This window comes from Oncorhynchus nerka, linkage group LG2 (assembly GCF_034236695.1).
Source record: "Oncorhynchus nerka isolate Pitt River linkage group LG2, Oner_Uvic_2.0, whole genome shotgun sequence".
Classification (NCBI taxonomy): Eukaryota; Metazoa; Chordata; class Actinopteri; order Salmoniformes; family Salmonidae; genus Oncorhynchus; species Oncorhynchus nerka.
In genome coordinates, this window is record NC_088397.1 from 28,111,280 (window position 1) to 28,127,133 (window position 15,854).

Consider the following 15,854-nt stretch of genomic DNA (forward strand, 5'->3'; position numbering starts at 1 on the left):
ATAGTTCATCTTATTTTTTACTCCCCCACCTCCTTTTTCAACCCTTAAAAATAAAAATAAAAAGTAGGTGGAAGTGTGTTTATCTCCTGTAACTGCTACGCAGCGCAATCACATAGCTACATCACAATTACAGCCGATGACAGTTAAGGAATATTAAACCCAATGATCCTTTCATTTGAGTGGTAGGCTACCCATTCCAGTACTGTACGTATTCATGTCTGACACTGCACCTGTGTCCGTGCTTTAAAAATAACATGTCTTTTCTTATCGGGTTTTTTTCCCAAAGCATTGTGTTTATCAGTCTCATATTTCTGAATAAAGGAGGGGCCGGAGGAAGGAGAGTTACACTGAAACCTGCAGAGGTACAGAAGGTAAGATGGACAAAAGGGCACTGACTTCACACTTTTTTGACCCTGTTTGAAATGTCTGTCTGAGCCTAGGACACAAAGACTTGTAAAGGTATTGAACAATATGTTAACTGTCATGTCTATATAGGTTACACTGTTGAAATGTGTCGTTCTTTCTCTTAGAACCACATCCAAACATGAAAGTCTTTGCTTTTGGTCTCCTGCTCCTGGTGGCCGTCATCTATGGTAAATATCTCTTCATGTTGAACCATCCTAATGTTTTTCTTTTCAAAAGTTCAAATAAAATAAAAACCTCGATAGTAGGTCAGTAGTGTGCACTAGGCTACACACTATGACTGTGGCCAGTGACTTTCAAGGTTTACTCAGGTTTTCGTTGATGTTTCTCTATTTCTCTCTCTCTCTCTTTCTCTCCCCCCTCTCTCAGGTGAGGCCCTGCAGGGCCATAAGTGTGTCCGGGCCACGCCAGGCAGTGGTGATTGTGTGGGGACTGTGGAGACCTGTCCTCCCGAGCTGGACGCCTGTGCCAAAGTGACCTACCCTTCCCCTTATGCTGAGTCCCAGCACCATTCAGTCGGCATGGCATACAGCCACAGTGCCTTATTAATCCAACCAGAAATCCATTAAAGACATACACACACAAACAACAGAAATCTATTTACTAGTTAGGCCTCCAAGATTATCACTCAGTCAAAAGTCATTACCCGCTGGACAAAAACTGGTTGAGTCAATGTTGCTTCCATGTCATTTTAACCCCACAAGAATCTAGGTGATGACGTTGAATCAACATAGAAAACTGATTGGGTTGGAAAAAGGTCATCAACGTGAGGGCATTTCCTATTTTTATCACCCAGCTTTGAACCTAAATCCAATGACATGGTGACAGTTCTTGTTGATTTCATGTTGAATTCACGTTAGTTGAGACCTCAACCAAATGTAAGTCAAAACTAGATGTTGAACTGACGTCTGTGCCCTGTGGGTATCGTCATCATCATGTCTCTCCCCCCTCTCTATCTTTCTCTCTCTATTTCTCCAGAGAACACCTTCCACAAGTCCTGCTTCAAGATGATGGAGTGCCTGAAGCTTGGTGTGACCGAGGGTCTGAGTATCACCTGCTGCAACTGGAACAACTGCAACTTATAAGACCCATGGCCTCTATTCACCTTCTGTATCATTGGTATGCGTGTGGCTGGAGCCCAGTTCAAATGGCAATGAAATACATTCAGTATTGCAAAAGGATATTTTAACCTTTTGTTCCTGATTTCAAAATATGTCTAAATGTCATAATAAGAACTTGTTTACATGTGATATGAATGATTCATCATCCAACACCACCTCTTAGATAAACTTCGCACACCATTCAGTTGTTTTGTTGCGCTTTAATATTTCAAAATTCTCTTTACCCCCTGTCCTGGAATGTCCCAGTATGGAACACGACACTGCAAACCTTTGTCTCGTGAAATCCGGGAATTTCCATTCTTTTACAGAGAGACAAAGGGCACTGCTTGTGCTAAACCTGAGTAAATCCATTGCCCAAAATCTCACACAAGTGACTCATAGATAGCAGCTTTATTAGCATACTGTGCTGTATAAAAGGAGAAGGAGAAGGAGAGGAGAGTAAAGGAAGCTCAATACACCTAAAGGAAATACAATCAGGTGAGCAACTACTCTACTATCTACAGCACCTAATAACTTTGTCTCGTGATACTGTGCTACTGGGCTTGTGAAATGGTTGGTTTCAGAATGTTCCTGCACATTTCAAATAAATCAGACTTAACATGTTGCAATTGTTGAACATTGTATAATCCCACCATGTCTTTTTTCTATTGTTGGAACGACAGATCAAAAGACTCCTGAAGAAAGGAAAAATGAAAGCTGTATGTTTTTCTCTGCTCCTCCTGCTGCTGGCATGTAGCTTTGGTGAGTCTGCCCAACAAGGTCTTCATCTTATTTCATGTCTTTATTCGACAGGGACAATGCCAAATAAACACATGTACCAGATTAAAGCTAGATTATTCTCATCTCCATTCTTTATGCTCCAGTCTCCCAGTCAACACAATGGATAACCAGACACACTCCAATACAAGAGATGACGCTGTTCTTCTGTTTTCTCCAGGAGAGGGTCTGAAATGCAACCGTTGTGTTGGCAAAGGCTGCAGAAACACAGTGGAGACCTGCCGTGTTGACCATGACACCTGCGGCACGGTCTTATTCAAGCCCCCACTCCGTACGTATCTATTATCCCCTTCACTAGGCAGTATACCCTGAGTTTCATCTGTATATACCCCTTCACTAGGCAGTATACCCTGAGTTTCATCTGTATATACCCCTTCACTAGGCAGTATACCCTGAGTTTCATCTGTATATACCCCTTCACTAGGCAGTATACCCTGAGTTTCATCTGTATATACCCCTTCACTAGGCAGTATACCCTGAGTTTCATCTGTATATACCCCTCCACTAGGCACTTTACTGTGTTTAACCCTAGGATCAGTAACCAATCGGGAAAACACAAAATACCTGATCCTTTTGATTGACATCTAAGGAAAACGTTTGCTTTATCCAATCAAGAAAATGTGCTGGTTTGTGTCTTCTATATCTGGTGTTTTATCCTGTCTCGCTTCTCTCTCTCCACAGCTATCTCATACTTCAAGAGATGCATGAAGATGTCAGAATGCATGCTGCTGGGAAGCAACAAGGACATTGATGCCTATTGCTGCACCACCAACCAATGCAACTGAGAGACACATCCTCTGTCTACCATACTGTATACTATACAGTCCATTAATTGTACTAATCAATGCACATGATTGAAACTGCCAAGAAGTAACAGAAATAAAGTTGTACTTTTTTCCCAAACAGTTAGCATTTATTGATTATTTATGTTTGACATCGTTAACATGTGATTAGCCAGGTGATGGCCTGAAACATGAGCACTGCACTGAGCAAGTTCAGTTTATACACGATAAGTCATATACAGCCTATATTATTATGTACTACTCAATACCTCCACAGAAAATATAGACTACATTTAGTTGTTCTGTTGAGGGTTTGATATCTTAAAAGTATCATTACACACTCTGTCCCGATGTGGACTGTCCACATGTGGAACAGAGCAGACCGTGGATAACTATAGTTTTAACTATGCTTCCGGAAAAGTTTTTTTTTTTTATCCGGGAAATTGACTACTTTTCTAAGCTACTTGAAAACAGATCTCAGAAATCGACTACTTTTTAAAATGTAAATACACATCTCAGAAAGTAAGTACTTTTGTTTAACTATTTGAATACAGACCTGAGAAAGCAACTGTTTCAAAAAGTACATTGGCAAGAAAATGTATGTGAACCCTTTGGAATTACCTGGATTTCTGCATAAATTGGTCATACAATTTGATCAGATGCTCATCTTAGTCACAACAATAGACAAACACAGTCTGCTTAAACGAATAACACACAAACAATTATACGTTTTCATGTCTTTATTGAACACACCGTGTAAACACTCACAGTGCAGGGTGGAAAAAGTATGTGAACCCTTGGATTTAATAACTGGTTGACCCTCCTTTGGCAGCAATAAACAACCCGATTTAAAATGCTGTGGCATGACCTCAAGAGAGCAGTTCACACCAGACATCCCAAGAATATTACTGAACTGAAACAGTTTTGTAAAGAGGAATGGTCCAAAATTCCTCTTAACCGTTGTGCAGGTCTTATCTGCAACTACAGAAAACTTTTGGTTGTGTTTATTGCTGCCAAAGGAGGGTCAACCAGTTATTAAATCCAACGGTTCACATACTTGTTCCACCCTGCACTGTGAATGTTTACACGGTATGTTCAATAAAGACATGAAAACGTATAATTGTTTGTGTGTTATTCGTTTAAGCAGACTGTGTTTGTCTATTGTTGTGACTAAGATGAACATCAGATCAAATTTGATGACTAATATATGCAGAAATCCAGGTAATCCCAAAGGGTTCACATACTTTTTCTTGCCACTCTATATAGAGTAGGCTAAGGGAACTACTTGTGCTAAACCTAAGTAAATATTGCCATTATCTCACACAAGTGACTCATAGATAGCAGCTTTATTAGCATATTATGCTGTATAAATGGAGAAGGAGAGGAAAGTCAAGTAAAAGAGAGCTGAACACACATCCAAAGGAAATACAATCAGGTGAGCAACTACTCCACAATCTATTGCTCTTCATAACTTTGTCTCATGATATTGTGCCACTTGGGTTGTGAAATGGTTGGTTTCAGAATGTTTCTGCACATTTAAAGCAAATAAGAGGTAGACCTACAGTGTGTATACCTACATAGACTTACAGTACACATTGTAATTGTTGGACAGGATAATCCCACCATAGAAAGGGAGTATTTGATGATGCATTATTTTCTATTGTTGGAACGACAGATCTAAAGACTCCTGAAGAAAGGAAAGATGAAAGCTGTATGTTTTTCTCTCCTTCTCCTGCTGCTGGCGTGTAGCTTTGGTGAGTCTGCCCAACAAGGTCTTATTTTAGCATATAATAACTCACCAACAGCAACTCTTGAACCGTTGAAGCTAGATACACCAAACCAATTTTCGCATGTTCAGGCTATCCTAACATTTCCTTTACCCTACTTGGTCAACTATGACCAGTTACAGTACCACCATTACTACTGCAGACACTACCACTACAAAACTAAATGTCCTCTCACTGTCGACTGTGTTTATTTTCAGCACACTTAACATATATAAATATGTGTATGAACATAACAAGATTCAACAACTGAGACATAAACTGAACAAGTTCCACAGACATATTACATTTACATTTACATTTAAGTCATTTAGCAGACGCTCTTATCCAGAGCGACTTACAAATTGGTGCTTTCACCTTATGACATCCAGTGGAACAGCCACTTTACAATAGTGCATCTAGGTCTTTTAAGGGGGGGGGGGAGAAGGATTACTTTTTCCTATCCTAGGTATTCCTTAAAGAGGTGGGGTTTCAGGTGTCTCCGGAAGGTGGTGATTGACTCCGCTGTCCTGGCGTCGTGAGGGAGTTTGTTCCACCATTGGGGGGCCAGAGCAGCGAACAGTTTTGACTCCTATGACTAACAGAAATTGAATAATGTGTCCCTGAACAAAGGGGGGGGGGGGGGGGGTCAAAATCAAAAGTATCAGTCAGTATCTGGTGTGGCCACCAGCTGCATTAAGTACCGCAGTGCATCTCCTCCTCATGGACTGCACCAGATTTGCCAGTTATTGCTGTGAGATGTTACCCCACTTTTCCACCAAGGCACCTGAAAGTTCCCGGACATTTCTGGGGGAATGGCCCTAGCCCTCACCCTCCGATCCAACAGGTCCCAGACGTGCTCAATGGGATTGAGATCCGGGCTCTTCGCTGGCCATGGCAGAACACTGACATTCCATTCCTGTCTTGCAGGAAATCACGCACATAACGAGCAGTATGGCTTGTGGCATTGTCATGCTGGAAGGTTATGTCAGGATGAGCCTGCAGGAAGGGTACCACATGAGGGAGGAGGATGTCTTCCCTGTAACGCATAGCTTTGAGATTGCCTGCAATGACAACAAGCTCAGTCCGATGATGCTGTGATACACCGCCCCAGAACATGACGCACCCTCCACCTCCAAATCGACCCCGCTCCAGAGTACAGGCCTCGGTGTAACGGTGTAACACTCATTCCTTCGACGATAAATGCGAATCCGACCATCACCCCATGTGAGACAAAATCGCAAATCGCCAGTAAAGAGCACTTTTTGCCAGTCCTGCCAGGTCCAGCGACGGTGGGTTTGTGCCCATAGGCAACGTTGTTGCCGTTGATGTCTGGTGAGGACCTGCCTTACGGCAGGCCTACAAGCCCTCAGTCCAGCCTCTCTCAGCCTATTGTGGACAGTCTGAGCACTGATGGAGGGATTGTGCATTCCTGGTGTAACTCAGGCAGTTGTTGTTGCCATCCTGTACCTGTCCTGCAGGTGTGATGTTCGGATGTACCGATCCTGTGCATGTGTTGTTACACGTGGTCTGCCACTGCGAGGACAACGGGCTGTCCGTTCTGTCTCCCTGTAGCGCTGTCTTAGGCATCTCACATAACAGACATTGCTGTTTATTGCCTTGGCTACATCTGCAGTCCTCATGCCTCCTTGCAACATGCCTAAGGTACTTTCACGCAGATGAGCAGGGACTCTGGGCATCTTTCTTGTGGTGTTTTTCAGAGTCAGTAGAAAGGCCACTTTAGTGTCCAAAGTTTTCATAACTGTGACCTTAATTGCCTACCCTCTGTAAGCTGTTAGTGTCTTAACGACCGTTCCACAGGTGCGTGTTCATGAATTGTTTATGGTTCATTGAACAAGCATGGGAAACAGTGTTTAAACCCTTTACAATTGAAGATCTCTGAAGTTATTTGGATTTTTACAAATTTTCTTTTAATACAGGGTCCTGAAAAAGGGACATTTCTTTTTTTGCTGAGTTTATAATGTATTTCAAAACCATACACACTTTGAAACAAGCTAGCAAACACAGCACATTTTCTTCAGGATATGTACGTTCCAGTGATCACTGTTAGCCTAAAGAGTTTATTTATTAGATACAACTACAGCTAGCTATCAAGTAGGCCTGAATACGCACCTATTCTACCTAGTTCTTCAATGACCACAAAACATACTTTTAAAGAGCTGTCATCCCTAGGGGCACCATCACATTTCTCCCTCCAAATAATATCGTAAAACATTCTAATCATTATATAATCATTCAACTAAAATCAAACTTCAATCACACGGAACATTTTACAAAAGTAAATTGTGCATCGACTTGTCTAAAACCCACAGCGTGAATGATTTGGAGTTGCTTTACTTTCCTAAGTGTTGTCCACCTGATCCTGCTTTTTATTCCCACCTTCTGACATCTTCGCATTGTCCTGTCTTTCTGCTGTTATGTTTCACACGCAACAACTGTAGTTCAGACGTTTTTGTGATACAGCTGCCCCGCAATCCAGTGTAACGTGGTTGATATGGTCGTCTATCAAAGCAATCAAAGCAATCATTTTACTACAGTGCCTTCAGAAAGTATTCATGTCCCTTGACTTATTCCACTGCTGTTGTGTTACTGCCGAAATTGATTAAATATATATTTTATTTCACCCATCTTCACACAATACCTCATAATGACAAAGTGAAAACAAGTTTTCAGACATTTTAGCAAGTTTAATGAAAATTAAATACAGAAATAGTTCATTTACAATAGTATTCAATCCCATGAGTCAATACATGTTAGAATCACCTTTGGCAGCGATTAGATCTGTGAGTCTTTCTGGGTAAGCCTCTAAGAGATTTGCAGACCTGGATTGTACTGTACTTGTACAATATTCTTTTAAAAAAATCTACACGCTCTGTCAGGTTGGTTGTTGATAATTTCTAGACAGCCATGTTCAAGCCAATTTCAGTCAAAAAATGTACTAGGCCACTCAGGAACATTCAATGTTGTCTTGATAAGCAGCTCCAGTTTACATTTGGCCTTGTGTTTTAGTTTATTTTCCTGCTGAAGGGTACATTTGTCTCCCAGGGTCTGTTGGAAGGCAAACTGACTCAGGTTTTCCTCTAGGATTTTGCTTGTACTTTGCTCTATTCTGTTTATTTTTACAAAAAACTTAAAAACTCACTAGTCCTTGCCGAAGGAAAGTATGCTTGAAAATATGAAGAGTGGTACTCAGTGATGTGTTGTGTTTCCCCCAAACATACAGTAACACTTTGTATTCAGGACATAAAGTTAACTTCTTTGCCACATTTTTTTGCAGGTTTAATTTAGTGCCTTATTGCAAACAGGATGCATGTTATGGAATATTTTTATTCTGTACAGGCGTCCTTCTTTTCACTGTTGATTGTTGTGTTACATTCACTGGACTCCCACCAATTAAACTTCATGTACAATTATCATCTAATTTGATTTCTTTATTTGACAGGGACAATGTCAATTAAACACATGTACCAGATTAAAGCTAGCTTATTCTCATCTCCATTCTATCATTATACACAATGGATAACCAGACACACTCCAATACAAGAGATGACGCTGTTCTTCTGTTTTCTCCAGGAGAGGGCCTGAGATGCAACCGTTGTGTTGGCAATGGCTGCAGTAACACAGTGGAGACCTGCCGTGTTGACCATGACACCTGTGCCATGGTCATATTCAAGTACCCACTTCGTACGTACTGCATCTATTATCCCCTTCACTAGGCAGTATACCCTGAGTTTCATCTGTATATACCCCTCCACTAGGCACTTTACTGTGTTTAACCCTAGGATCAGTAACCAATCGGGAAAACACAAAATACCTGATCCTTTTGATTGACATCTAAGGAAAACGTTTGCTTTATCCAATCAAGAAAATGTGCTGGTTTGTGTCTTCTGTATCTGGTGTTTTATCCTGTCTCGCTTCTCTCTCTCCACAGCTATCTCATACTTCAAGAGATGCATGAAGATGTCAGAATGCATGCTGCTGGGAAGCAACAAGGACATTGATGCCTATTGCTGCACCACCAACCAATGCAACTGAGAGACACATCCTCTGTCTACCATACTGTATACTATACAGTCCATTAATTGTACTAATCAATGCACATGATTGAAACTGCCAAGAAGTAACAGAAATAAAGTTGTACTTTTGCTTCTTTGTTCCAAATAGTTTGCATTTAATTATTATTTATGTTTGACATAATTAAACTGTGATTAGCCAGGTGAAACATGAGCACTGCACTGAGCAAGTTTATATTTTCTGTGGTGGTACAGGGTAATACATCATATAGGCTATAAACTAGTCCTGTATATGACTTGTATGTGATTGATCAGCTATAAACTAGACTCCATTCAGCTTAAAAGTGTCATTACACACTCTGTCCCAATGTTGAATGTCCCAATGTGGAACAGAGCAGACCTTGAATATCTGAGTTGTGGAAAGTTAATCCGGTGGAGCAAATAGTTACTTTGGAGGTAACTACAACTATTTGAATACAGATCCCAAAAATGACTACTTTTTAAAACTATTTGTATTTTCAAATAAAGTACAAAATGTAATGATTTCCGGCCCAGATCTGGAACAGTCCCTGTTTTGTGGCACTGATCGCTGTAAACTTTATTGTCTTGCGTAATCTCTTCTGAAAACCAGGAATTCCCATTCTGATATTCAGATCCAGACAAGAGGACATCTGGGAAATTCTGTGCTAAACCTGAATAAATGAAACATTGCCTAATGAATATCAGAGAATAGATTCAAGTATATTAGCTGCTTCATGACATATGGAGAGGAGAAGGGAAAGGAAAGGAAAGCTAGAATCAAAATACAATTAATTGGACCAGAAAGAACGTCTCTAAATGAAACTTAACCAGGTCAGAGATTCTGTTTGAGTTGTAGCCTACCTGCAACTACGTCACTATTTATTGCTCATAACAACACACTATAACAATACGCCAAGAGAACAAACACAAACACTAAAATGCTTAAAAAGTTGTAAAGTGTTACAAATATTTGTCTCAATTAAATTGTGCTACTTGGGTTTCACCATGTCTATCATTATACACAAGCCTGCATGTGAAGCAGCGGAACAGGACCGACTATATACGTTAGTCACACTAAGCACTCTTTGATGACATATGTTCTATCGTTAAAATGACAGCTCAAAAGACACCTGAAGAGAAGGAAAGATGAAAGTGGTGTGTGTTTCTCTCCTTCTCCTGCTGCTGTCTTTAAGCTATGGAGAGTCTGCCCAAAAATAGTACTCTGTGTCTTACTAGGTATGATAAACTGTCTCACTGAATACTTGCCTGGTTATTAACCAGACTGAACCATTGTGAAATCATTTTTTCATCATTGTTTAACATGGAGCATTCAGTCAGGTTTAACCAAGCTACTAAACACATTTTTTTTCATATTTTTTTAACATGGAACGTTCAGTCAGGTTTAACCAAGCTACTAAACAAATGATTTCAACATTGTTAAACCTGACTCGTTCAGTCAGGTTTAACCAAGCTACTAAACTACACCAGAGATAATGCTGGTCTACTGTATTTCCAGGAGAGGGCCTAAGGTGAAACAAACATCTTGACAGTGGCTGTGGAGACCATAGCTGAGACACACTGGAGACCTGCCAAAGCGAGAGAAAAAACATCTGCGCGAGAATCACATTCAGACACTCACTTTGTATGTAGCTCCCTCCTTCACCTGGCCACTTTACCTTGTGCGACCTACCAAGGTTAAATTATCAGTAAAACACACACATTTTGGGGTAGTAGTGCTGATCTTGGATCAGTTTTGCCTTTTAGATGATACTGAATAAGATTATATGGACACGGAGGACCTAGTCCTGGATCAGAACTCTGAGATGCTTTATAAATACAGGCCCAGGTTGTCTCTTAGGTTATCTGGCATTTTCAATCCTCTCTCCACAGCTCCCTCAACATTCAAGACATGCATGCAGATGTCAGAATGCCCGGATGTTTGGAGACAAGAGTGAGAACATTCATGTCTGGTGCTGTTCCTCTGACCTATGCAACTGAGACAACCGTTGACTACCATAGTTGATTCTGTAATTTGGTGTGATGTCTGGCAGCGCAAGAGTACCACATATGTAGTCCATTTACCATCCGTTACTGTTGTGAAGTAGTTACAAACCAAAAGTTGCTTCGTTCCCCAACAGTTTGCATTTGTTTATTGATGTCAGCTTTAACTTGAATGCATAATTCAGTTTGATAAAATAGATGGGCCTATACAGATATCATCTGACTCTTTAGCATGTGATTGGTCAGGTAAGTTGATGGCATAAAACATGAGCACTGAGCAGCACTATTTGCCACCACCCAAGGCTTGAGCTGCTCTGCTGTTACTATAGTGACCAAGTGGGAAAGATCCAGGTGGCAATCCTAGAACAATTCCCATGGCAGCCTGCCATGTCACAATTCCCAGAACACTACACCGTAGTCTTAGGTTATAGATCTTTTTTAGGTTATAGTCTTAGGGTACAGATCTTTTTTAGGTTATAGTCTTAGGGTACAGATCTTTTTTAGGTTATAGTCTTAGGGTACAGATCTTTTTTAGGTTATAGTCTTAGGGTACAGATCTTTTTTAGGTTATAGTCTTAGGGTACAGATCTTTTTTAGGTTATAGTCTTAGGGTACAGATCTTTTTTAGGTTATAGTCTTAGGTTACAGATCTTTTTTAGGTTATAGTCTTAGGGTACAGATCTTTTTTAGGTTATAGTCTTAGGGTACAGATCTTTTTAGGTTATAGTCTTCGGGTACAGATCTTTTTTAGGTTATAGTCTTAGGGTACAGATCTTTTTTAGGTTATAGTCTTAGGGTATAGATATTTTTTAGGTTATAGTCTTAGGTTACAGATCTTTTTTAGGTTATAGTCTTAGGTTACAGATCTTTTTTAGGTTATAGTCTTAGGGTATAGATATTTTTTAGGTTATAGTCTTAGGTTACAGATATTTTTTAGGTTATAGTCTTAGGGTACAGATCTTTTTTAGGTTATAGTCTTAGGGTACAGATCTTTTTAGGTTATAGTCTTATACAGATCTTTTTTAGGTTATAGTCTTCGGGTACAGATCTTTTTTAGGTTATAGTCTTATACAGATCTTTTTTTAGGTTATAGTCTTAGGGTACAGATCTTTTTTAGGTTATAGTCTTAGGGTACAGATCTTTTTTAGGTTATAGTCTTAGGGTACAGATCTTTTTAGGTTATAGTCTTAGGGTACAGATCTTTTTTAGGTTATAGTCTTAGGGTACAGATCTTTTTTAGGTTATAGTCTTAGGGTACAGATCTTTTTTAGGTTATAGTCTTAGGGTACAGATCTTTTTTAGGTTATAGTCTTAGGGTACAGATCTTTTTTTTTTAGGTTATAGTCTTGAGGGTACAGATCTTTTTAGGTTATAGTCTTAGGGTACAGATCTTTTTTAGGTTATAGTCTTAGGTTACAGATCTTTTTTTAGGTTATAGTCTTAGGGTACAGATCTTTTTTAGGTTATAGTCTTAGGGTACAGATCTTTTTAGGTTATAGTCTTAGGGTACAGATCTTTTTTAGGTTATAGTCTTAGGGTACAGATCTTTTTTAGGTTATAGTCTTAGGGTACAGATCTTTTTTAGGTTATAGTCTTCGGGTACAGATCTTTTTTAGGTTATAGTCTTAGGGTACAGATCTTTTTTAGGTTATAGTCTTAGGGTACAGATCTTTTTTAGGTTATAGTCTTAGGGTACAGATCTTTTTTAGGTTATAGTCTTAGGGTACAGATCTTTTTTAGGTTATAGTCTTAGGGTACAGATCTTTTTTAGGTTGCAGTTTCAAACTTCAACTCAGAAAATATTACAACATAATTACAACATGATTTCAGGGCCGATTTGTCAACAATGAATATAAACGGATACATATTTCATCCACTAGATGTCAACAGAGCTCCTACTTACAGCATAGTCCAATACAAATAGTTTATGGTTTAGCTGGGCACAGCATGAAGATCACTCCACAGTGACAGACATGCATTATTAATACGCTGAAAGAAACTACATTTGTCAGTTCCCAACAATACATCATGATCATGCATTTGACATGAATTAAACCAAAATGTATTAATAATTCAAACTCTATACAGATAATGATGATTTGTCTGTGTCCCAAATGGCACCCTATTCCCTAATATAGTGCATTCATTTTGACCAGGGCCCATAAGGTGAAATGTACTGCACTATGTAGGGAATAGGGTGCCATTTGGGACTCAGCCCTAGAGTCAAGAGACTCTGTGTAGCAGTGTATTGACTGAAACACCCATGCTGAGAGACAAGCTCCGTCTGTGTCAATAGTTAATTATTTAATTCATTACACTCCGATAACCGATCGTTACACCTCCTTAGGGAACTGTATGCTCACGCTCCACGCGTGATTGTTGTTTTCCAAAGGCTAACAAAGGTTGCCAGCGGAAAGCCCCCCCGCTCACTCACACACTCATGCGTAAACACATACACAATCACACACACACACACACACACACACAATCACACACACATACGTCGATGGCTGAAAGTAGGCAACTCGTATAACATCCATTACTACCTTCCCACGTAGACACAGGGGTTCCCCGACCCTGGTTTTATGACCCATACTGTAGGGGACACCCCATTGGCAGAGGCTTCCCCCAGTCAGGGGGGAAGGAAACCACCAGGGTTGTGGAAAATACCATTCAGCAGCCTGCAGGAGACTACAAGACCCCACACCAACTACCTACTTCCTCCACCACATGCTTGCAAGGATCCCCTCTCTGCACACACGCATGCATATGAGCACATATTCTTTAACCATGTTTTAAATGGAGCAGGGGGTATTCCTCCTCCTGAAAGTTGCAGTGTGGTTGGACCACCAGGTGAATAAAATGTACATGCGTAATTTATTAAGTAAGTCTGGCATGTCCTGAGATAGAGCTTAAAGGTGTAACCCGTAGTTGAAACAATAACAAAGGGGCTACCCTGCCACTGTGTTGGTAAAAATGCAGAGCTCTTGATGCAAGGAATGAAAAAATATAGGTTGAAGTTTATTTGGAGGCTATATAGTGTTTGTTTACATTTACAATGTTTGCACACATTGAAGTAAAACAAGCTTTGGTTCTGAGGCATTATAAATGAGGCATTTACAGTGGGGCAAAAAAGTATTTAGTCAGCCACCAATTGTGCAAGTTCTCCCACTTAAAAAGTTGAGAGAGTCCTGTAATTTTCATCATAGGTACACTTCAACTATGACAGACAAAATGAGAAAAAATAATCCAGAAAATCACATTGTAGGATTTTTAATGAATTTATTTGCAAATGATGGTGGAAAATAAGTATTTGGTCAATAACAAAAGTTTATCTCAATACTTTGTTATATACAATTTGTTGGCAATGACAGAGGTCAAGCGTTTTCTGTAAGTCTTCACAAGGTTTTCACACACTGTTGCTGGTATTTTGGGCCTCAAGAGCAGTGATGTTTTGGGGCTGTTGCTGGCCAACACGGACTTTCAACTCCCTCCAAAGATTTTCTATGGGGTTGAGATCTGGAGACTGGCTAGGCCACTCCAGGACCTTGAAATGCTTCTTACGAAGCCACTCCTTCGTTGCCCGGGCGGTGTGTTTGGGATCATTATCATGCTGAAAGACCCAGCCACGTTTCATCTTCAATGCCCTTGCTGATGGAAGGAGGTTTTCACTCAAAATCTCACGATACATGGCCCCATTCATTCTTTCCTTTACACGGATCAGTCGTCCTGGTCCCTTTGCAGAAAAACAGCCCCAAAGCACGATGTTTCCACCCCCATGCTTCACAGTAGGTATGGTGTTCTTTGGATGCAACTCAGCATTCTTTGTCCTCCAAACACGACGAGTTGAGTTTTTACCAAAACGTTATATTTTGGTTTCATCTGACCATATGACATTCTCCCAATCTTCTTCTGGATAATCCAAATGCTCTCTAGCAAACTTCAGATGGGTCTGGACATGTACTGGCTGAAGCAGGGGGACACGTCTGGCACTGCAGGATTTGAGTCCCTGGCGGCGTAGTGTGTTACTGATGGTAGGCTTTGTTACTTTGGTCCCAGCTCTCTGCAGGTCATTCACTAGGTCCCCCCGTGTGGTTCTGGGATTTTTGCTCACCGTTCTTGTGATAATTTTGACCCCACAGGGTGAGAACTTGCGTGGAGCCCCAGATCGAGGGAGATTATCAGTGGTCTTGTATATCTTCCATTTCCTAATAATTGCTCCCACAGTTGATTTCTTCCAACCAAGCTGCTTACCTATTGCAGATTCAGTCTTCCCAGCCTGGTGCAGGTCTACAATTTTGTTGATGGTGTCCTTTGACAGCTCTTTGGTCTTGGCCATAGTGGAGTTTGGAGTGTGACTGTTTGAGGTTGTGGACAGGTGTCTTTTATACTGATAACAAGTTCAAACAGGTGCCATTAATACAGGTAACGAGTGGAGGACAGAGGAGCCTCTTAAAGAATAAGTTACAGGTCTGTGAGAGACAGAAATCTTGCTTGTTTGTAGGTGACCAAATACTTATTTTCCACCATACTTTGCAAATAAATTCATTCAAAATCCTACAATGCGATTTTCAGGATTTTTTTTCTCATTTAGTCTGTCATAGTTGAAGTGTACCTTTGATGAAAATTACAAGCCTCACTCATCTTTTTAAGTGGGAGAACTTGCACAATTGGTGGCTGACTAAATGCTTTTTTGCTCCACTGTATATGTTATACTCTTCTTATTTTATAAGCCCAAAAATGGATGTAGCATCTGTGGATTGCCCGTTTAAGATATAGTCACACGCTGTGACTCAGCGTTGCATGACCAAGGACACGTCGGTAGCCATGAAGTACTTGAAAGGCTGGTCATGGCTCACATCAACAGCATCCTCCCGGACACCCTAGACCTACTCTAATTCGCATACCACCCCAACAGATCCACAGATGACA

General features: G+C 40.4%; 1 protein-coding gene across 1 annotated transcript; it reads left to right on the forward strand.

Annotated features, from left to right (window-relative positions):
• Window positions 1-1,781: 1,781 nt before the first annotated feature.
• LOC115133660 (phospholipase A2 inhibitor 31 kDa subunit-like) lies at window positions 1,782-3,224 on the forward strand. The gene is made up of 4 exons (XM_029667139.2): window positions 1,782-2,021; window positions 2,207-2,285; window positions 2,482-2,592; window positions 3,003-3,224. Exons 2-4 carry the CDS (start codon window positions 2,234-2,236, stop codon window positions 3,104-3,106), a joined length of 267 nt encoding a protein of 88 aa, XP_029522999.1. The 5' UTR covers window positions 1,782-2,021; window positions 2,207-2,233; the 3' UTR covers window positions 3,107-3,224.
• The last annotated feature ends 12,630 nt before the right edge of the window (window positions 3,225-15,854 follow it).